This window comes from Emydura macquarii, unplaced genomic scaffold, assembly GCF_026122565.2.
Source record: "Emydura macquarii macquarii isolate MOO-44397 ecotype Brisbane River unplaced genomic scaffold, CSIRO-AGI_Emac_v2 contig_2676, whole genome shotgun sequence".
NCBI classification, from domain to species: domain Eukaryota; kingdom Metazoa; phylum Chordata; order Testudines; family Chelidae; genus Emydura; species Emydura macquarii.
In genome coordinates, this window is record NW_027132813.1 from 48,647,923 (window position 1) to 48,669,866 (window position 21,944).

The 21,944-nt window shown below is 47.0% G+C and overlaps 1 protein-coding gene across 4 annotated transcripts in view; it reads right to left on the reverse strand.

The window, feature by feature from the left end:
- Positions 1 to 21,301, reverse strand: part of LOC137164445 (GDNF-inducible zinc finger protein 1-like) — a 33,514-nt gene extending 12,213 nt beyond the window's left edge. For 3 of the 4 annotated variants that reach the window (XR_010923032.1, XM_067565344.1, XM_067565346.1), the window contains exons 1-2: positions 14,142 to 14,517; positions 9,678 to 10,991 (exon numbers count right to left, since the gene is read on the reverse strand). Coding sequence is in view for 3 of the 4 variants with exons in the window: in XM_067565344.1 (XP_067421445.1) it covers positions 9,678 to 10,990 (1,313 nt within the window). In the remaining variant the exon portion in view is untranslated. Of the gene's footprint in view, positions 1 to 9,677; positions 10,992 to 14,141; positions 14,518 to 21,266 lie in introns of those variants that run through there. The other variant, XM_067565345.1, reaches the window with a different exon arrangement.
- Positions 21,302 to 21,944: the final 643 nt, after the last annotated feature.

Here is a 21,944-nt window from a genome sequence, read left to right on the forward strand (position 1 = left end):
GTTTTAAAGAACAGGTCAGATAAACACGTCAGGGATGGTGTAGATAATAGTCCTGCCTCAGTGCTGGGGACTGGACAAACTAATGAGGTTCCTTCCAGGCCTACATTTCTAGGATTCTGTGTGTTAAATGGAGTAATACCGTTTCTTCCTCTCTCTATTTTCTCTATTTAAGTGGTAAGCTCCTCAGAGAAGGGGATTGCACTACAACGCATATTTCTGCAGTGCTCAGCACAAAGGAGAAAGATGGAGAAAAGAAAACGATTCATATGAAAAAGTAAAGTCCCTACGATTGTACTCCCTATGTCCTGAGTCTGCTCTGCCACCGTCACAGAAGCATGCCTCTTCAGCACGCCTTCTTGTGGCCGGTCATGGCCCTGCAGGTGCCTTGCATTCAGCACTCCTGGGTCTTTTCAAACAAGTGCCCAGACCCCGTCACACACCTAAACCAACCGCTGTTTAGTTTCAAAAAGTCCTGTGCCCAGAGCATTGATTCTGCACAGTGCTATGTGCTGGGGCAGCTGTAGAAATATTTACATGTATGATGTGCGACGCTATAAAGATTTTTATGGGCATGAACTTGGGATGTCTACATGAGTGGTGAAGACAGTCTTTCCAAATGAGTGCTGATAAAAATCTTTACACCTTCAAGTATTCTGTCTATAGCACATATTTTTATAGAAAAACTCAACATTTTTACTGGGATTATTTCTCATAGGTCCTGTCCTGTCCTGATAGGAACCTTACACCAGTAATCCAAATCCTCAGCTTCAGCCAAAGAGTGCTTAACCCAACTCGTATCCAGTCCTGGGTTGGCCGCATAGCAGGACAGTTTCCTACCTGAAGGCTGCTCTAATTTATGCCAGCTGACAATGGCTCCAACAGGGGTTATGGCATTCAGATCATGGGAGTATAGAGATATGCCCCTGATACATCCACAGGGAGCATGGTGAAGTAGGAGCCATTACGGTGGCGTGGTCTCAACAAAGGATTTCTCCATTCTGGAGCCATCCTCCTATTGGCGACTTTTTAGGGCTGCTTTGAGTTGACTCCAACACAGCAGGATCTGGGCCCAGGATTTCAACCGCACAGGACTCAGGAGGAGAGAAAAATAAAAAAACAGGGTTACTTACCAGTAACTGTTGTTCTTCGAGATGTGTTGCTCATATCCATTCCAATATAGGTGAGTGCACGCCACCGTACACTGGTTCCCAGAACTTTTTCCCCTTTAGCAGACCGCGTAGGATTGGCTTAGGCGCCCCATGGAGTACCGCGCTCATGCTGCGGTATATGAGGCACCGCCGACCCTACGGGCCCTCAGTCCCTTCTTTCTGCCAACTCCGACAGCGGGGACAGAAGGTGGGTGTGGAATGGATATGAGCAACACATATCGAAGAACAACAGTTACTGGTAAGTAACCCTGTTTTCTACTTCGAGTGATTGCTCATATCCATTCCAATATAGGTGATTAAAAAGCCATACCTTGGAGGTGGGTAGGAGTTACCGGTGAGCTGCTCTCATCAGCACGGCTCTGCCGAATCCCGCGTCCTCTCTCACCTGCTGCACGATGGCGTAGTGGGACGTGAAGGTATGCACCAACGACCAGGTAGTGGCTTTGCAGATGTCCTGCAGGGGCATCCTCTCCAGGAAGGCCGCAGACGAGGCCTGGACTCTGGTTGAGTGCACTAAAACAGTCCCTGGAAGCGGTACATTCGCCTGCTCGGAGCAGCACTTGATGCAGGCAGTGATCCACGCAGAGATGCGGTGGGTGGAGACAGGTGAGCCCTTCATCTGGTCCGCCATTGCCACAAACAGCTGCGTCGACTTCCAGAATGGCTGTGTCCTCTTGATGTAGTAGGCCAGTGCTTGTCTCACGTCCAGCGAGTGCCATCTCCGCTCCTCCTCCGACTCGTGTGGTTTTGTAAAAAACATGGGGAGGAAGATATCCTGATTATAGTGGAACTGGGAGACCACCTTAGGCAGGAAGGCTGGATGGGGTCTCAACCGCACCTTGTCCTTATAAAATACCGTGTAGGGGGGCTCTGAGGTTAAAGTTCTTATCTCAGAAACCCTCCTAGCTGAGGTAATGGCCACCAGGAAGGCTACCTTCCAAGAGAGGATGAGCAGCGGGCATGTAGCCATGGGCTCGAAGGGGGGCCCCGTTAGTCTGGAGAGGACCAGGTTTAGATCCCAGGGAGGCACCAGGTCACAGATCTTTGGGTAAAGCCTCTCCACCCCCTTGAGCAACCTGACTGACATGGGGTGGAAAAACAGGGACCTCCCCTCTAGCGGCTGGTGGAAGGCTGAGATAGCCGCCAGGTGGACCCTCAGGGAGGCCAGTGCCAGACCCTGGAGCTTCAGGTGGAGCAGATACTCCAGGATCGCCTGTATAGGTGAGCAGCTCGGCGGGATGCCCTGGGACTCCGCCCAACAGGTAAACCATCTCCACTTGGCCCAGTATACGACCTGAGTGGAAGGTTTTCTGCTGCCCAGCAGAATCTGTTGGACCTGCGCCGAGCAGGCTCTCTCTCCTTCCATCAGCCACGGAGCCTCCAGATCATCAGGTGGAGAGAGTCCAGGTCCGCGTGCAGCAGGCGACCCTGGTCCTGGGAGAGCAGGTCGTAACGCCTCAGGAGCTCCACGGGCGGGACAATCGACAGGTCCAGCAGCATGCTGAACCAATGCTGTCTCGCGGCCAGGCTGGGGCGATGAGTATTATGTCCACTTTGTCCCTCTTGATTTTCAAGAGGACCTTGGGCAGGAGCGGAATGGGAGGAAATGTGTACGAGGGTCCCCTTCCAGTATATGAGGAACGCGTCGGAGATGGAGCCTGGCTTGCAACCCAGGAGCAAGCAGAACCTCGGGTACTTCCTGTTCCAGGACGATGCGAACAGGTCCAGTTGGGGAACACCCCACTTGCAGAAAATGGAAGTCACCACCTCCGGGTGCAGTGACCAGTCGTGGCGAGGTAGGAACGACCTGCTGAGGCGGTCCGCCTCATCGTTCCTGACCCCCGGGAGGTGAGAGGCACATAAGTGAAAGTCGTGCCTCACCACAAAGTCCCACACTCGAATGGCCTCCTGGCAAAGGGCCAAGGAGCGCGCTCCCCCTGCCTGTTCATGTAAAACATGGCCGCTGTATTGTCCATCAGGATCTGAACCATCCTGCCCCTCAGGAATCTGAGAAACACCTTGCAGGCCAAGCGGACTGCCCTGAGCTCTCATACATTGATGTGGAGGCTCTTTTCCTCCTCTGACCACAGCCCCTGGGTGCTCAGGTGGGCCCCCCACCCCATGTCCGAAGCGTCTGTAATCAGGGTGACCAATGGGGCCAGATCCCAGAAAGGAACCCCTCTCAACACCTCCTCGGGCATCCTCCACCAGCCAGGACCCTTGGGGGAACCGTGACCACCCTGTTCAAGGAGTGTCTGATCAGTCGGCGAAGATCTAATATGGGTCTCAGGCCCCCTTTTGCTTTGGGGATGAGAAAGTACCTAGAGTAAAATCCCCTCCCTATTTCTTGCGGAGGAACCGCTTCCACCGCCCCCAGGAGGAGGAGGGAATTCACCTCCTGCAAAAGGAGTTGCTCATGAGAGGGGTCCCTGAAGAGGGACGGGGTGGAGGGGGAGCCTGGGGGGAAAGCTGTGAACTGAAGGGCATATCCCCTGAGAACTATGCTGAGGACCCAACGGTCTAAGGTGATATTTTGCCACTCGGCGTAGAAAGGTCTTAGCCTGTCTACAAATGGGAAGAGTGGATCCGGGAGAGAGGTATTGGTGCCACCCTTGGGCGCACCCTCAAAACTGCTTTTTGTTATTAGCCCCCTTAGAGGACCCTTGCTGGGAGGCTGTGGACGAGCCGGAGCGGTCGCGTTGTCTGGACCCCCTGCTCCTGTCTCGACCCCTACTGGGCTGAGAGGGTCTAGGTGATGGCCTAGGGGGTGACTGTGCCTGGCGTTGGGGCTGCGGCTGAGACTGACGCCTTGAGGCCTGGGGCGTGTAGAGCCCTAAGGAACGGAGCGTAGCTCTTGAATCCTTCAGAGCATGCAGCTTCTCATCTGTTTTCTCCGAGAACAGGCCTGCCCCGTTGAAGGGCAGGTCCTGTATAGATTGCTGCACCTCTTGGGACAGTCCTGATGACTGCAGCGACGAACACCGCCTCATGGCTATTGCAGAGGCCATGGCTCTGTTAGCCGTGTCCGTCACTGGCGGTTTGCAACACCGCCCCTGCCACCGTGAGACCTTCCTCCAGGACTGTGGCAAAGTCCACCGCCTGGTCCTGGGGCAACCCCTCTGCAAAGCACCGCATGGAGTCCCAGAAGTTCAGATTGTACCTCCTTAGGAGGGCCTGATGGTTTGCTATCCGGAGCTGCAAAGCCCCGGTGGAATAAACTTTACGGCCGAACAAGTCAAGTTACTTGTTGTCCTTGTTCTTTGGCGTGGTGCCTGGGCCACCTTGCCTGTCCCTCTGGTTGGCTGCATCAACCACCAGAGTCCCCGGGGCCGGGTGTGTAAATAAAAATTCAAACCCCTCTGCCGGGACATAGTATTTCTTCTCGGCACCCTTGGATGTGGGGGCAAGTGAGGCAGGGGTTTGCCAGAGGGTCTTGGCCAGCTTAAGGACCCTCTCATGCACGGGTAGGGCCACCCTTGATGGTCCCGCTGACCCAACAACCCCAAAGAGGGGATCCTCCTCCTCCGAGAGCTCCTTGAGATCTAGGTTCAAATTAGAGGCCACCCTTTTCAGCAGCTCCTGGTGGGCCCTGAAGTCTGGGAGGGGCGCCCTGTGGTCTCTGGCAGCTGCCTCAACAGGGGAAGAGGAGGAGGATTGTTGAGGGGGCCCCGTGGAGGGTCCCTCCCCAGGGTCCGATTCCTCCTCTGAGGAATGGCCGTTAGCCAGTTGGCTTGGTGGGGGGGACACCGGCTATGCCACTGAAGATGGGACTGACACAGTCCCCTGTCCCATCTGTGCCCCCCATGGGCCCCAATAAGGCCACTGTCAGGGCCCTTGTGGCCACCCTGGTGCCAGCATCGGTACAAGATGTGGAGCGTCATGGCGAGTCGTGTGACCCGGAGCCGCTGGACCGGCACCGACGATGCCTCCAGCTTTTGCTCCTCTTCGTAAGGGACCGGCTTCTCAACAACCCCGACAAGGTAGACGAGCGTTGGTGATGCCTCGAGCGGTGCCGACGGGAGGACACGCGTCCCGACGAGCTGGACGACATCCTCTGTCTCGGCACCGAGGACTTCTGGTGCTGCTTACCCTTTAGTGACCGGGAACGGTGCCGTCCATGGCGTCTCGGTGCCGAGCCCGACTCCGAAGACCGCGATCGGCCACAGGTCGAGGCGGTCATGTCTTTTGGTGCCGGGCTTCACATCGGGCTCCATGCCGGAGATTGGGACTGGTGCCGTGGTGGTGAAGGGCTTGGTGCCAGGGTGCGGGAGCTGTGCGCACTGCACGAGGCGGACTTGGAGCAGTGCCGCCTCGAGCGCGATGCCTCCGGTGCCGGGGACCAACCTCGGTGCCACAGGGAGGAGGAGCTCAATGACTGAGTCAGAGATGCGAGGGGAGCCGGCGTGCTCTAGCCTCCCTGGCCGTCTGGTGGGAGACTTCGCCCCTGACGGGGGTCTCAACCATCCACCGGAGGCACCCAATGCGGGTTTACCCCGGGACACTGGTCCTCACACCCTCGGCCGAGGGGGGGACGGAGGCAGGGGCATGGCTAGTAAGGACTGTGCCGCATGGAAAGTCTCCGGTGTCGACGGTCCTTGCAGGGGCACTCCCCCACCCCTAGGAGTCGGGGGAGGCTCCCTGCGTGGAGATGCAAGCGCCGGAGCAGGCTCAACGGGCCGTGGCTGGTGCATCTCTTCGCTTGACCCCGGCTGTGCAGGCAATGCGGGGGAGCATGGGCGTTCCGAGCCCTGGCGCCATTTCTTTTTGGGTACCAGGGATGGGCGGTGTCGGGTCGACTCCAGTGCAGGTGGAGCGCTCCGCACCGAGGAGACGCTTGGTGCCAAGGTGGAACGCGGCGGTTCGGAGGCCGGTCAGAGCGCCACCTCCATCAAAATAGCCTTCAGCCAAATATCATGCTCTTTCCGAGTCCTCGGCTTGAAGGCTTTACAAATCTTGCACTTATCCCTCCGATGCTGCTCCCCCAGGCACTTAAGGCAGCGATCGTGAGGGTCAATCACGGGAAGAGGCTTGTCGCAAGCAAGGCAAGACTTGAAGCCGGGTGAGCCGGGCATGGCCCAGCCCTAAGCCCCTAAGGGCGTCTATTCTAATTCTAATTAACTTAACAACTTAACACTACACTTAACACTAAACTATTTCAAACTATTCAACAACGATTAACAGAGTCAGTAAGGGGAATGCTACTTGCAAAAGGCAAGAGGCAAGACGTTCCAGCAACCGTCACAGGCGGAAAGAAGGAACTGAGGACCTGTAGGGTCGGCGGTGCCTCATATACCGCGGCATGAGCACAGTACTCCAGGGGGCGCCTAAGCCGACCCTACGGGGTCTGCTAAGGGGAAAAAAGTTCTGGGAACCAGTGCACAGTGGCATGCACTCACCTATATTGGAATGGATATGAGCAATCACTCGAAGTAGAACATATACATTTAAATACCTCTCATATGACCTAAAATTTATTTTCCATATTTAAAAGTGCCTTGATTTTAAAGTCCATTATTTCAGGACCTCCCAGAACATGTATGTCACTTATTTGACTTGGCCTTTCCCACCGCTGGAGAAGCAGAAGACTCCAGAGGGATCCAGAAGAGAAGACAGGGGTAGGAGGATGAAGGTCACAGCAGGAGGACTGAATCTCTGAAAAAGCCTGAAGAGGACCCTGGAATCAGTTCACGACTCAGAAGCGCAGTAACAGCTGAAAGTCAGGAATTTTGCCCTGGGCCTATGGGAATCCTACATTTATGCTGTCATAAAAACCAAATTCTGTTGGAGCCAAACAAGTTCTTACAAATCTACCCATAGATACAAAGGGTCATCGTCCTTGATAATTTTCAGTGTGAACAGCCCATTAAGGATGGATAAGAAAAGGATTTCCAATGCCCTTACAGAAGAAATCTGCAAACCCTGCTTGATTTACTTTTTGCCTTGGGGATCTATAGGAAACAGAAACCAACATATTTGATATGAGGCTGTGAATTGAAATTCACATACATTACTGTGGGTACAAAGGCAGTTCTTAAACCTGCTGCACATGTTGGTCAAAGAGTCCAGGAAGAAGAGCAACTTTATTCACTCTAAAATGGGAAGGGTGTTGTGGGGCGGGACTGGAAATTCAGCAGTGAAACAGACAATAAGACCAATTTCTGAATTTCTTGCACTCCAGGAACTGCTGGGAAAGTAAAGTATGTTATTCTGTGAGTAAGACCCCAAATTGAATATTCTTTGGTGCTTTTTAGAAGAAGAAAAACATGAATTGTTAACTTTATAGAAAATTAAAAAGCAAAAGGCCCAGATACAGAACCCCTTGTTTTGCTCCACTCTGGCTTCGCAAAGATGGGCAGAAAGCCAGCTTAATCAACTGGTTGGAGATTCCACCAACATAAAGGAATCCCCATCTGGCATGGAGCCAGCACAGCCAGATCTACACCATCCTCCCTGCATAAATGGTTACATGCTAGGGCACTGCTGGGCTCCTGCAAGCCCCCACTGGTGGAATAGCCTCTTGGGAACTGGTATCATGCAGCACAATTTTGAGATGCCTGAAGTTGCTCTAAGTTGCTCTTCCCTGGCTTCAGGAAGAAGTGCAAAGGTAGAGTAAAGCTATTCCCGCTTCTACATAGCTGTTCTGAGTGCAGCTCAATCACAGCTGAGGATTCAGCCCCAAGCATGCAGAGAGATATACTCAAATGTTCTTATCCAAATAAAAAGATCAGAGTCAGTAGACTGGTCATCAGCTGTGTGAACATCAGACTGGATGATCAAATTTACTAGAGTTGCTCATGCAAACATTAATTCAGGTGAGATTACATACACTTTTCCCATGCGAATTAACTTTTAAACTTCCAAGTAGAAAAAGTTTTCCATTTCACCTCCCTTCTCACTTTAATGGGATCTACCACACCAATGACATCAGTGGAAAGAGTTTTTCTAGTGTAAACAAAGATAAGATTATCTGATTCTCTGCCCTTCTTCACCGAACGATCTTTTTATCTCTCTTCAATGTTCTCGGTTTAGGCTGGCTGAGTACCTGTCTGTTCAAATCTGTTCTGAAATTGAGACCGTTCTTTGAATGTAAAATGATGGAACTGCAATACTTTCAGATGCACTTAATGACTACCTAAGACTTCAATGAGAACCGTAGCTAAGCAAACACATTGAACATATATGCACTTGCCTATATAGTCAAGCACTGTGTGAAAGGCAAGTATGCCAGGGTAATCGGCAAAATTTAATTACACAACACAGTGTTAATCCCACTGTGCATTCCATGGGCGTCAAACACATCCTGGTCATGTCACTGGAAGCTTTACACAAAGATCAAGGGTAGAATATGGTTTTTCTGTAGCAACTAAACTTTAGTATTATTACTACTATTATTTCTGTTGTAGTATTCAACATCATTCATTGGGAAAACACGCACTCTGAAGAGTGCTGATACTTCTGCACTTTGTTTCTCTTCCTTCCCCATCCTCTCTCTCCCCACCCATTTCCGCCCCCCCCCCTCCTCCCCCCCACACACACACTTACCCTCTCTTTGTACATCTCCCCATTTCTTCATATTTTCTTCACTGCAGCACTTCAACCCCAAGCTTCACTTCCACCCCTTTCTCATTCCCTACAATGAAGTGACTAGCAATGAAATAGTTAATGCTGACATTTAAAGTGCCATTGTTAAGCTTTTGAGTTAACACCAAATGTGATTAACAGGGAACGGAGTTGTTTACAGACAGTCATTCCTGGAAGACAGCACTGCATCCATTACATTCAGGTCACATTTGGAAGGTTTTCTTTCATAGAATCATAGAGTTGGAAGGGACCTCAGGAGGTCATCTAGTCCAACCCCCTGCTCAAAGCAAGACTAACCTCAGCTTTGCAACCTTGAGGGCTGGGAACAATTTTTTTTTTAAATTCTACAGAATCTGCATATGCCACATGGAGCCTATAAATACACCAAGCAGGCTGGCTGAGTGTTTGACATCTCTGACATGTTCTGTCTCTATCTGCAGATCTGGAGACTCCTGTGCAATTTTATCGTCTTGTTTCTAGTCAGTCAGTGCTGAAATGGCCTGTGAGAATTCCCACACTACCTACAGACACAGCCTGCAGGGCATATGATCAAATAAAAATATATTTATCATCACCCAATTAGTCAGGTGTTTATGAAAGGGCCATTTTCTTGTTCATTTTTTAAACACACCACAGTTCTCCTAGGCTCATACTTAAAACCCAAAGGCCGAGACATTCAAAGCCACCAAAGGGGATTTAATTGCACAACTCCGATTAATTTCAATGTGAAATGTGCATCTAAATCCCCTGTATGGTTTTGAAAACGTCAGCCCAACACTGTTGCAGACTGACCCAAAACCCACTGTAGTTAAATGGAAAGTCTCCTATTGGCTTCAAAGGGCCCAAAGAACTCTAGCTCTGAAGCAATCAGGATCTTGAAAATAGCCTTCTCCCAGTGCCCAGACACACACACATGAAATGCTGTACCTTACATGGGTATTGTAAGCAGACCTCTGAGCAAAGCTGGCTGGGCAGTGTTCACATTTATAGGGCTTCTCTCCAGTGTGGGTTCGAATGTGAACTGTCAGGCCACATTTGGAGCTGATAACTTTGTTGCAGTATGGACATGCCTGTGGATTCCTTTTCTTTTCATGCACGCGCCGGATATGGTCATTTATATCCTTCCGGCGCTTGAACCTCTTGTCACAAAAGACGCAGGGGAAGCGTCGCTCATCGTTGTGAACAGTGAGGCGGTGCTGCCGTAGGTTCTGGCGGTTCGAGAAGAGCTGGTCGCACATATTGCAGCTGTATTTGAGGACTATGTTGATGTCGTGTTCCAGCTCCATGTGTGACTGATAATGTTTGATGAAATGGAATGACTGGTTACACTTCTCACATATGTACATTTGTGGCAAGACTTTCGATACATTGCGAGGCGATTTCCTGCAGTCAGTTTTACTGGGGAGCTCAGAAATTAAACTATTTTCATGCTCCTCCTGGCCGGGAAGCACATTTTTAATCACTATGCATGTTTCCTTTGAGTCTGACTGACTTAGGGCAGAACAGCTTGTCTTATTTTCCTCTGGGTTGACTCTATCCATGCTACTCATCTCACCTGTCTCTATTTTGTTATGTTTGTTTGACTTTGCCGTCCCAGCTTTCGATACCGGAAGATCTGTTCCACTTTTACTGGAATTTGAATGTTGACCATCAACAAGCTTGTAGTCTGGTAGCAATTTTCTGCATTTCTGGCTGTCCCAAAATTTTCTCTTCATGGATGTCTCCCCCATTTGGGAAGAATCATTCACTTCATTGTCTTCTGCTTGCTGGGCAGGAGCCCACTGGGGCCCACCATTTTCATATATCTGACCTTTCAAATGGACACTCAAATCTAAGCCTTTTCTACCCTCTGCCTTCATTTCTTCACAAATGTCAAGCAAATCCTTGCACTCGAGTCTCTCGGCTACCTCCTTCATCCGATGCAACTTTTCTGCATCAATCTCTACTTCTGCAGTGTAGACAAATTCCAGAAAGGAAGTGAATTCTTCAGTGTAAATGTCCTGTAGCGTCACGGTGCAATTCTTATCGTCCAACATCTCATCATGAAGAAAAAGCCCCTTAAAGTAATTGCTGGAAGCAGCCAAGACAGCCTTGTGAACCAGAAATTCTTCCTGAATTCCTAAATGCTCAGTATGGACCGTCACATCACAGAGGTGACCAAACTGATAGAGGGAATGCAGTGCATTCAGAAGGTTGGAGGCAGCAACTTTGGATTTCATTATAATTTTCTTTTTCTCCATCCTGCCAGAAAAAAGCAAGAACGTCCATTAAGGCACAGTTCATCCACCTGCACCAACCATCGTCACATTCAAAGTAGGACATCAGGCTCACTCACTCTAGTGACTGAGAGACTCATCGGAGCTCTCTCTCTTACCTTCTAATTCACAAAGCTTGACAAAGACTTTAAATATATCAAGGCTACTGCTGTCACTAAATGTACTGTCTTAATTTATTGCGACAGGTTTAATTTTAAGTATTTAGGATCATCTTTCATTGTAAATATTCTGTAGCACATTTGGCAAAAAGAATTAAGTATTAGTCATATGAGATCAAGGTACTAAATTAGGAAACTTATATCGTGCTTTTCATCTGTAGATCCCAAAACACTTTACAAAGGAGGTCAAGTATCACTGTGCCCCATTTTACAGATAGAGAAACCGAGGCATAGGAAGGGGAAGTGATTTGCCGAAGGTCACCTAGCAGGCCAGCGCCAGGTTGTGAACTAAATCCCAATCCAGTGTTCTACTCAGTAGGCCACACTACCTGCACAACAGCAACAGCTGGTTAAATCTTTGTTGAGCAGAGTCTAGCAGGTTTTTAATGAGCATACTCAGGTTTGTAGCTTAATGGTGTGAGTTTGTGAGGTTCTGTTGTTCGCGATACTTAAATTGTATGGCTCTTACTTACAGAAATACATACAACATGCAAGGAAAAAAAGACACAGCTCTGGTTTAAAATTTTGGAAATGTTGACGGTATTTTGGCAAAAAATATTAAAAACTTCTTGCTGGTTTTCATTCAACCCAGAGGGATTGAAATCTTTTAATGAAAAAAAATTCTGCATTTTTCCAACCATCTCTAGACACATCCTCTAAATATTATGATAGTAATACAGATGCTTGATGGTGCTGTGGCTTTTCTGCCTCCAGGCGCATAAGATGCTAACACTGTGTCTTAGACTATAAACCCTGAGGGGCAAGGACAGCCTTTTTGTGTGTGTTTGTACAGGTCCCAGGACAATTGTGCCACAATACTGACTTGGGGCCTATGGAAGATACCATAAATATTTACGAATACATATGAATTCATCAATTATAGTACTAGATATCATTATTACTCCGGAATAAGTTATTGATCTAATAGGTTATGTCAATTCCACTAGCCCCATATGACCCAGGTTAGTATTCCTCTATAGACAGCCATCTATGGGTACCCAGTCTGAGAGGTATGATAAAACGGGGTTCTCCCCTCTCGGATGTAGATTTAGATACAGGTCCAGATGGCCCATGCTAAGTCATTTAAAAAAACAGTGATGAAAATTCTAAGAGTCATTACATTACCTAGGACATTGGTGAGGGATACATAGCTAGGAGCTGATTTTGATCACTATGTCATCCATTTACTATCTCCAAGATATATCCCAGAGCTTCGAACAATTGTGGTCACAAACAATCAGTTCCCAATTCTGATATCCTTACTCACACTGAATAGTACCATGCTCCCCATGTCCTTAGGACTACTTTTGGAGTAAGGAACTATTCAGTGTAAGTAAGAGTTTAAGAATCTAGCCCTAAACTGACAAACCTTTGTGTATGAGCAACAACCCAAGATGTCTATATGGTGGTGGTAATCCTCTATGTATATATCTTTTAACCTTTAGCCTGCTGAGGTTCAGTATAATTTTTTTTTAATGAGTACAGGGGTCTTAATAGGAGTATGTAGCACAGCGGTGTTAAAACACCCAGCCATAGGGCTTGATCTGACCTACTGGATGCACTTATGTGGCTTTAGAGTACATTTTTAGCCCTCCTAGTTGGAAAATTAACCTCCAAAATGCAAAACAAGTGTAAACCAACAATGCACTGCTGTCGTCCTGAGTCTGCAGACAGCCTGAAACAATGACTTGGAGGTGTGAACACCTTTACTCCAATTCATCTCATAGTGATATTAACTTGAGAGCATAACGGTGATACATGAAATAGTTAATGATACATAATCACTGATAATTGTATTACATGCCATGGGGAAAGGGTGGGAGTGAAGCCAATGGCAGGGAACTGGGCATTGCTGCAGGAAAGGACATGCAGAGAAAAGATAAGAGGAGACACAACAAGAGGGAAAGGTTGAGAGAAACTGAAACAAAGACAGAGAAGGAAAACAAACAAGGCAGGTATCATGGGTGTCCTAAGAGTTAGTTCGTTTTCACACAGAGATTAATGAACATGATTTTAGTAACAAACTAAAAAATTAGTTACTACATCAAGGCCAGACTCCACTCTTGATCTTTATGGTGATCTTCCACTGACAGCACTTGGAGATACACTGTAGATTGAGGGGGTATGGAATCCTAAATGAATACCTTGACCATAATTAAAAAGGAATTTAGCCCACTCCAAAAATGAGTTTGATACTCCTGGTCTAGAAGATTAAAAATTCTTATTATTTAATAAGTGTTTACCTGAACTGTGTAACTGATTTACAAATAAATTTTATAACCCAGAGAGGAGCACTAGGCCAAAGCAAGCAGCTGAATTGTCTTTCTCTCGCTTGTTGGCTCTGTTTTATAGGATGCAAAAGGCAGGCAGTGCATTTACTTTAACCTTGATGTTGGAGTGTGTGCTTCTCAGCCCAGTAATAACAATTGGCATTAAATTACATCAAGTTCTGATTTTGTTCCTTATGAGAATTACATGCGTGACATGACATTAAGTACATTACTAGTGTATATAAAATGTGCAAATAAGGTCAAACTTGCCTTCAACATACTGTCCCATGATGCATAAACATCCATATACACCATAATGAATTAATTTGAATAACAAGCTTAAAAGTTAATTTGTTGCAGTAGCAATATTCTCAAAGCTAATGCAATAAATACAATAATTAAAAACATTTCAATCTGCAAGGCATAAATAATTCATGATTTGTGACTTATAAAATAATGCTAATGCACCGTACATATTTCCTGGCTGCTATGTACTCCAGGATTTCTTAGCGACTCGTGACCAACTATATTTTTCAAGGGAACACATTTTTCGGGAGGGAATAGGATTTTATTAGGGATTTCTGTTAAGCAAGACAAATGATAATAAGCAACCTGGAATACTTCTGAACACTTCATGCCATTAATTTTGATTTAATATAGGGTTTAAGTCTGCTAATATGAGTACACCTTTACTCATGTGAACAGTCCCATTGAAATCAATGGAATTGCACGTCTTGTAGCTTTCCAACCTTAGTACGTGTGTAGGATCGGGTCCCAAATCAGGTTTCTGAATAAGAACAGAAAAAATATGCTCCTCCATGCCAGTGAATTAAAAAAAACCAAACGTTTATTTAGACAAGAGGAAAACAAAATACCTTTGTTATAGGAAAGTACTTTTCAGAAGAGTAAAAAGATGTGTGTGTATATTGGAATATGTCATAGAAGGTAGAAATGGACCTATGAGCTAGTTTAGTCTTAGTCCTACCCACACAAGTTTGGTCTCACACAGATTTCTAGAAACGTAAACAACACAGCAAAAGGCACATTTTAAATTCTTCAGAGCTGGGACTGTCTCTTCCTATGCATTTGTACAGCAATCTAGTCCCTCCTGGGGCTTTTGGGAACTACTGTCATCCCAATAAATACTTAATTATTACTTAACATTTATATTGCAGTAGCTCCTAAGGGACAGCCAGGTTATAACCTCATTGTGGTAGGTGCTGTACACACATATTGTTAATGAACGTCCCTGCTGCTAAGAGTTAAGAATCAATAGTTTCAAGATGCCTACAACTCCACCACTAAATTGTGCTTTGGGATGAAACATGACAACTATTTTCAACCAATGAATACGAACTCTGGGTAAAGCTAAAAAATTCCAAAGGATTCCACAAAAGTCAAAGTCTTGACACTATATTAACACAACTTTATTTCCTGTCATTAAATTCACAAAAGGAAGGAAATTGTCAAGTAATTGATCTGGTTTAAAGGTATCGATTTAGGTGGGGAGGCAAAGAAGAAGGGTTACAATTAAATCCATGGCACTGGTTCTTTTTATGCCCTTATACGATATGGTGGTCCCTCCTAGCCTTAAACTCTAGGACACTGATTATTAGACTGTAAATTTATTATACATTCTATTGATGAAAAAGGCATCTGTCTTACCATGTCTGACAATGTACACTCAGTTTTCCATCATTATTGTTGTATATGACTGCATTCCCCAATATGGCTCCAATTCATCAGAGCATTTAAGCACGTGCTTATATCGCACTGGCTTCAATGGGACTTAAGCATGTGCTTAGAAGATGTTGTAGTGAATTGGGGCCTAAACACACAACTCAAAAGGAAATTAATCCCATATGCTGCCAAGTACAGCATTTCTACAGCTTTTAAACAGGCACAAAACATATATGCCTCTGATACTCCTATCACCCTGACTTTAGCAAAGCTTTCGATACGGTCTCCCACAATATTCTTGCCAGCAAGTTAAAGTAGTATGGGTTGGATGAAAGGACTATAAAGTGGATAGAGAGCTGGCTAGATCACTGGGCGCAAGCTACTGAAAAAAGTGCAGAGAGCCAAGCCACGCTCAGTATTTGATCAACACATATGCACGCAGGCTGTGTCTAGACTTTCCTTGCTTAGCGTTTTTCACCATCACATCCCCCTTCCATTCCGCGGCAGAATGGAGCCTGAAATGACTTACCATATCACTAATACACAATTTTTAAAAAACAACGTCAAGGAGCTCATAAACAAATCTCTTATCAAATTATAAATTAACTCTTCACTCCTCCCCTTTAAGGCCCAGATCCTGCAATGAGCTCTGCATGCATGACCCCGGCACACATGTGAACCTCATTGACTTCAAAGGATCTTCTTGCAGGCACAGATCTCATCACAGGACCCCGGCCTAAACTAGAGTTTTTTTAAATGCCTGAATGCTCACAGGGTCTGGTCCAAAGCCTAATAAAAATAATGGGGGTCTTCCCACTCACTTCAATGGGCTTCAGATTAGAGATGGTGGAAAATTTTTCATCCAAATACTTTGACACAAAATGCCATTTTAATCAAAATCAACGTTAAAAACGTAGATTTCAACATTTCATTTTGAAAAAATCCCCAAATGAAGCATTTTGATAATGTCAAAACATCCCATGTCGACACTTCCAGAATGCAACATTTCGATTTCTCATTGTGATAACCTGTTTTGAAACAAAATTCATTGTTTTTATTTAAAACATTTTAAAAAGTTAAGGGCAAAAAGCTAATTTTAATGAAATGTTTCAATTTTATCAAAAGGTTTCATTTTGATCAACTTGGAACAAAATTTGTTCAGAATTTTGTTTCACAGAAAATTGAGAATTATTTTTTTGTTTGTTTTCATTCTGTTTTGGAATGGAAGAATTTCAAAATCATGGAATTTCCCGTGAAATGGAAAATCTGGTTCCTACCCAAGCTCTACTCTGGAACAGAGCTTAATGACAAGGAAAGAGCAATGAAAAGTTGTCACTGAGGGCCATCAAAATGAGGACAGCAAAGTTGTGATGTTACAGTAAATCCTCCACTGATTACAAAAATGATTTTATTACTTATTTGTATTAATGTAGTGCCTACGAACCTTAGTCATGGACCATTGTGGTAGACCAGTGGCCCAATCAACATACAGCTGTGGCCCATCCTCAGGGTCATACAGTATATCTATTATGTGGCCCATATAACACACAGAGAGCTGCATGTGTGGCCCACAGTGGTAAATAGGTCGCCTTCCTCTGTAGCATGGAGCACGGCTCACTTGCTGGTGGATTCTCTGTACCTTAAAGTCTTTAAACCATGATTTAAACCATAATCTCAGTCATAGGTTAGAGGTTTATTCCAGGAGTGGGTGGGTGAGGTTCTGTGGCCTGCATCATGTAGAAGGTCAGACTAGATGAACATATTGGTCCCTTCTGACCTTAGGGTCTATGAGTCTCTCAGAACCACTGTGCTAGACGCTGTATAAACAGAACAAAAACCAATGTGTAAATGTCATGCAGTACCATTAGTAAATCATTTATGAAATAAAGGGCCAAATTCTGGTCTCCATGACACATTGGCAACTCCACTGACATATTGACGCAAATGTACGAGAGCAAAATTTACACCAAAAGTTGCATTTAAGGAGTTTGTTGTGGATATTTTGCCAGCAATTCCCAGTGGGGAAAAAAAAACATTCCACGGAAGCATCCCACATGAAAGATTGAAAACCTAGGTTCTAGAAAACAGAAGTGGCTAAACTGAATCACTGCAAATGTCAAAACATGTCTCAGTTCAGTTATGGAATCCTATAAAGCTTCTAGAACATCTCCAGCTGTTTTCAAAAACAAAACACAGGCAATTTGAAGCCATGTTTAGAAGTGATTTATGTTTGCTCCATACTACATTACAGTGTTTTTATGACACAACAAAGCAATCAGCAACAGTTGTGTGCTTGTCTTCCAGGTAATTTTACATTATAATTGAAAGGGGTGGGAAAAAAAAGAAAGCGAGGAAAAATGTGGGCTGCAATAATTGGACAAAAAATTATTTCTAGAGTCGTTTTTTTCCCCTGGACTTTTACCACTCCTGCCTATTTCTGAATTTCACTGTCTGTCATTCTCTATAGGCCAGAGACTTAACTGATATATATTTTGCATAGCTGCACTGAAGTGAAGTCACTGCAGCTATGCTGATTTACACTAGGTGAGGTGCTGACCCTGAATGGTTTTCAAAACAGAATCCTTTAGTGGATTTATTTCACATAAAATGTGCCATAAACCTATCTGCTATGCCCATTGTGAGATATACGTATCTTGTAACTGCAAGGTTTTCCCCCTTTTCTGTTACATCTTCACTTCTCCAAGACCTTCGCATGACGTATTTCCCTAAGTGAAGATCATTTTAACCTAATATTAGTTGTATGCACGAATGCATATGCATGGATCCTGACCCTGCAGAGGGATCGACACAGGTGAACCATAACATCGGTGTAGAAGCCAGCTGACTTCACTGGAGCTCTGCAAGGATACATGGGACCCACCCAGGTGGATCCAAATATTTTTCAGAATACACACAATTCTCCTGAATGGATAAGAACTGGATAGGGCACCGAATTGAGAGTCAGCACACCGGGGCTCAATTCTCAGCTCAGCCTAGAGGGACGGTGGGCAAGTCACAGTCTATCCTCTACTCCAATTCCTCATCTGTAAAATGAGGATTTTCCCATCTCTTGCATGGGTGCTGTGATGATAAAATCCTTCCATGACCAGATACAGTACACTGTTGTTTACCCAGAAGGCCTGGCAGCCATCCTACACTTTCAGATAAGTGAGTGTTCAAATAAACAAAGTGATATTTTGAGCTGGATTCTGGCTGGGAAGGGTACATCTACACTGCAGCTGAGAGCGAGTGTTTAGCTAATGCACTAAAAATAGCAGCGTGGACATTGTGGTTCTCAAACCCACCCGACCCCCTAGGCTTGAGGGCCCGACCTCCAGCCTGATCCACAACGTCCACACCGCTCAACATCCACACTGGCTCAAGCCCTGCTAGTGCAAGCCTGTCTACGTGGGCTAGGCAGCTCGCGCCTCAATGCAGCCTAGACATGCCCCAAAGGTCTGGGAACAGCTGGGTGTGGCGGGCTGAAGGGTCACTCAGGGATGCTGCTTTACTTGCTTGGCTGCTGCTGTTGCCATTCCAGACTATGAGCCAATGAATGGTAGCACTGTGTGCGTCAACCTCTCCCCTGCATACCTTGCCTATCTTGTGTCTGTCACACTGCTCAGCCCACCTGCCCTGGGCTATGGCTGGACATAGCCCCTCAGTGATGACTGCGATGTCAGGGAGATCTCTGCCCCACTGATCACTGGCAGGAGAGCGCTGACTAGAGATACTCCTGTAGATACAACCACAATAGTTACACATACTGCACTTTGAACTGGACACAATGATGCAGCCACAGAACCACATGGTGGGTGGATACATTAATTCACCCTACAGCCGTGCAACAGACGTACTGCTGTAAATTAGCTTAACGCTAAGAGGCTAATGGAGAAGTTATAAGCAGAGGATTAACACAGGGCTACATGGAGAACACACTGTGGAGTTGGATAACTAGGATTTTTGGATAAAGGGAATTTGAATAAGTGGGAGTGTATGTTGAAAAGGGCCATTAAAGTACATATAGAAAGATAGAAAGCTTTGACCCTACAGACACAAGCCATTGATTACATTTATGAATGGCCCAGAGTTCACATGCATAAAGCTGGGCACATACATAAGTGTATGCAGAATTGGGGCCCTGATTTGTAGGATAAAGACAAAAGCATGATCTTTCACACAAACTTTAAAAAGCAAAAAAGCCCACAAATGCACCTTCCTACTGTAATTTTTGGGCCATCACAAATTGGGACCATAATTTACGGACCATTTAAGGAAACTGTATTTTTTTGATAAAAGGTTGATTTGTCCGTGTCTTGCTAAAACACATAACTTTAAGAGCAAAAACAGAGGCAGTAAAAAAAAAACCCCAACAACCTGCTTTAAAATTTATCCCAAATGGGGGCGACTTCTTCCAAAAGTATGAAACGTGGCAGGTCTGCACATCTCACTGATGACAGCAGCATTAAAGGGACACAGTCCTCTGGAAAAATAAATAAATCACAATTCTGCCTGAAGGTTTTGTACCCATTCTAGTTACAAGTCACTTCCTAAAATGACTAATTAAAAGAGATGAGAAAAAAAGTTACTTGCCTCTCTTTTCTCAGTCTGCTTACGTTCCGCATTCTACAGCACTTTATTTATAGCCAGTTTCAAGGTTTTCCCTAGTCAATCAGTCAATTTCAGGCTTCCAAAAAGAAGGTATTGAAAAATCCTTACTCTCCCTGTGCTGTTGTATCACAAACAGGAATTTTAAAAATTAGTTCCCAATCTGGCAAATTCTTAAGCACATGCTTAATTTTAAGTATGTGACCAGTACCACTGAAATCAATGGGACTATTCACCTGCATCACATTAAGCATGTGCATGTATTTGCAGGATCAGGGTACAAGCTAGTATAGCGTGGGGAGTAACCTGTAGAGCAGGGGCTGGAACAGCAGCACCCGCACCATTAAGCACTGTAGAGCGCTCATCCTCAAGTTGCCACCCGTCCCACTTTTAACTGAGCAAAGATGTGTAGCCAGAGGCAGGCAACTGCGTTGAAATGTGGCAAGCTCAGCAGGAATTTGAGCTGCAATGTCAGGGGTAGCCATGCAGCCCATCAGGACAGGGCTTAGTTACAGGGGGGCAAAGAAGCAGACAGGAGTGGAGAAAAGATCATGCACGTCCATCAGCACAGGGATTATCTAACGGAAGCAGGGTCCACAAGCAAGCCTTACCCATTCGCCCAGTGTCTGTCCACAGGGAGGCAGGATATAGCTATAGGGGCAGTCCCAAACCTTACCCATTAGCAGTGTTTATCTATAAAGGGCTGGCCAGGTATAGCTACAGGGGCAGCCCTAGCCAAATTACCCACCAGCAGATTGTTTAGGGTCCAGGCAGAATATAATTATAGGGGTAACCCCAGCCATATTACCCAACACCACAGTGTCAACTATAGGGGGTAGGCAGGAGATAGCTAGAGGAGCAGCTCCAGTCATATTATCCATCAGTAGTGTCCACCTATCAGGGTGGGCCAGGATATAGCTAGGAGACTAGACAGGGTATAACTATAGGGGCAGCCCCAGCCTTCTCCATCAGCGCAGCGTCTGTCTACAGAGTGCAGGTAGAGTATAGCTATAGGGGCCAGCCAGGGTATAACTATGGGGCAGTCTCCAGCCCTTACCCATTAGCACAGTTTCTGCCTACAGGAGGTGGGCAGTGTATAGAGGAAGCTACAGAGCTTGGGGGGGCAGGCAGAGCCTAGCTATAGGGGCTGCAGTGCTATGGAGGCGGGCAGGACATAGCTACAGGGGGCTGCAGAGCTATAGGGGCAGGCAGGACGTAGCTAGCTATAGGAGGCTGCAGAACTAGAGGGGTGGGCAGGGAGGAGTAGCTATAGGGGCTACAGAGCTATAGTGGCAAGGAGGAGGAGCTATGGGGTGGGTGGGGAAGCTATAGGGGCAGGCATGGAGTAGACATAGGGGACAGAGAGTAGCTATAGAGGCTGCAGAGATGAGCTATAGGAGTTGCAGTGCTATCGGGGCAGGCAGGGAATAGCTATAGGGGCTGCAGAGCTATAGGGAGCAAGGAGTAGCTAGGAGGGGCTGCAGCGCTACGGGGTCACAGGGAGCAGCTCTAGGTCAGCCTTACCCGGCCAGGCGGAGCTCGCTGCTCTCGCGCAGTCTGGGCCCTCACCGCGCGCTGATCGCTCCACCTCCCGCCCCAGCCACCAATAGCTGCGCCTGCGCCGCGGGAGTGTTGCCCCGCCTTCCGCGGGATCCGCTCCAGCGACGCCGCCGCCGGTCCCCTGCTGCCCAAACGCAAGATGGCTGCCCAGGGCATTCCGGGAGCGGCGTCACCCCGCCCTCCCCGGCCATCTTGGATGTGGGCAGTAGAGCTCCCTCCCCCGCCCATCCCCAGAGGGAAACAGCCGTCATCGGCCATCTTGAGTGTGGGCATCGAGGCCGCTTTCCGAGAAGGTCCCGAACGAGTCGGCCATTTTGGATGAGGGAACAGAAGCCTAAGGCCCCACGTGGGCCGGGACTGGGTGGGTGGGGGAGGAGTGAAGGCGGCTATTGCCAGGAGCCCCGCCCACCCCCAGCCTGGCTGCTTCCCTGCCCTGGGGACCCCCCCTTCCTGCAGCCATAGGTCTGGCCCCACCCCCATCATGGGGTTGGCTTGACCCCCCCCAGCAGCCTCCAGGGCCAGGGTCCCGTCTATGGGGCTGCAGCCCGTGGGGCATGGACGTGGGGACCCGGCCACCGGGCTTGGGCGGTTTTCGAGGCCCGACCCTGGTGAAGCCAAACCAAAGACGGAGAATTGAGCCTC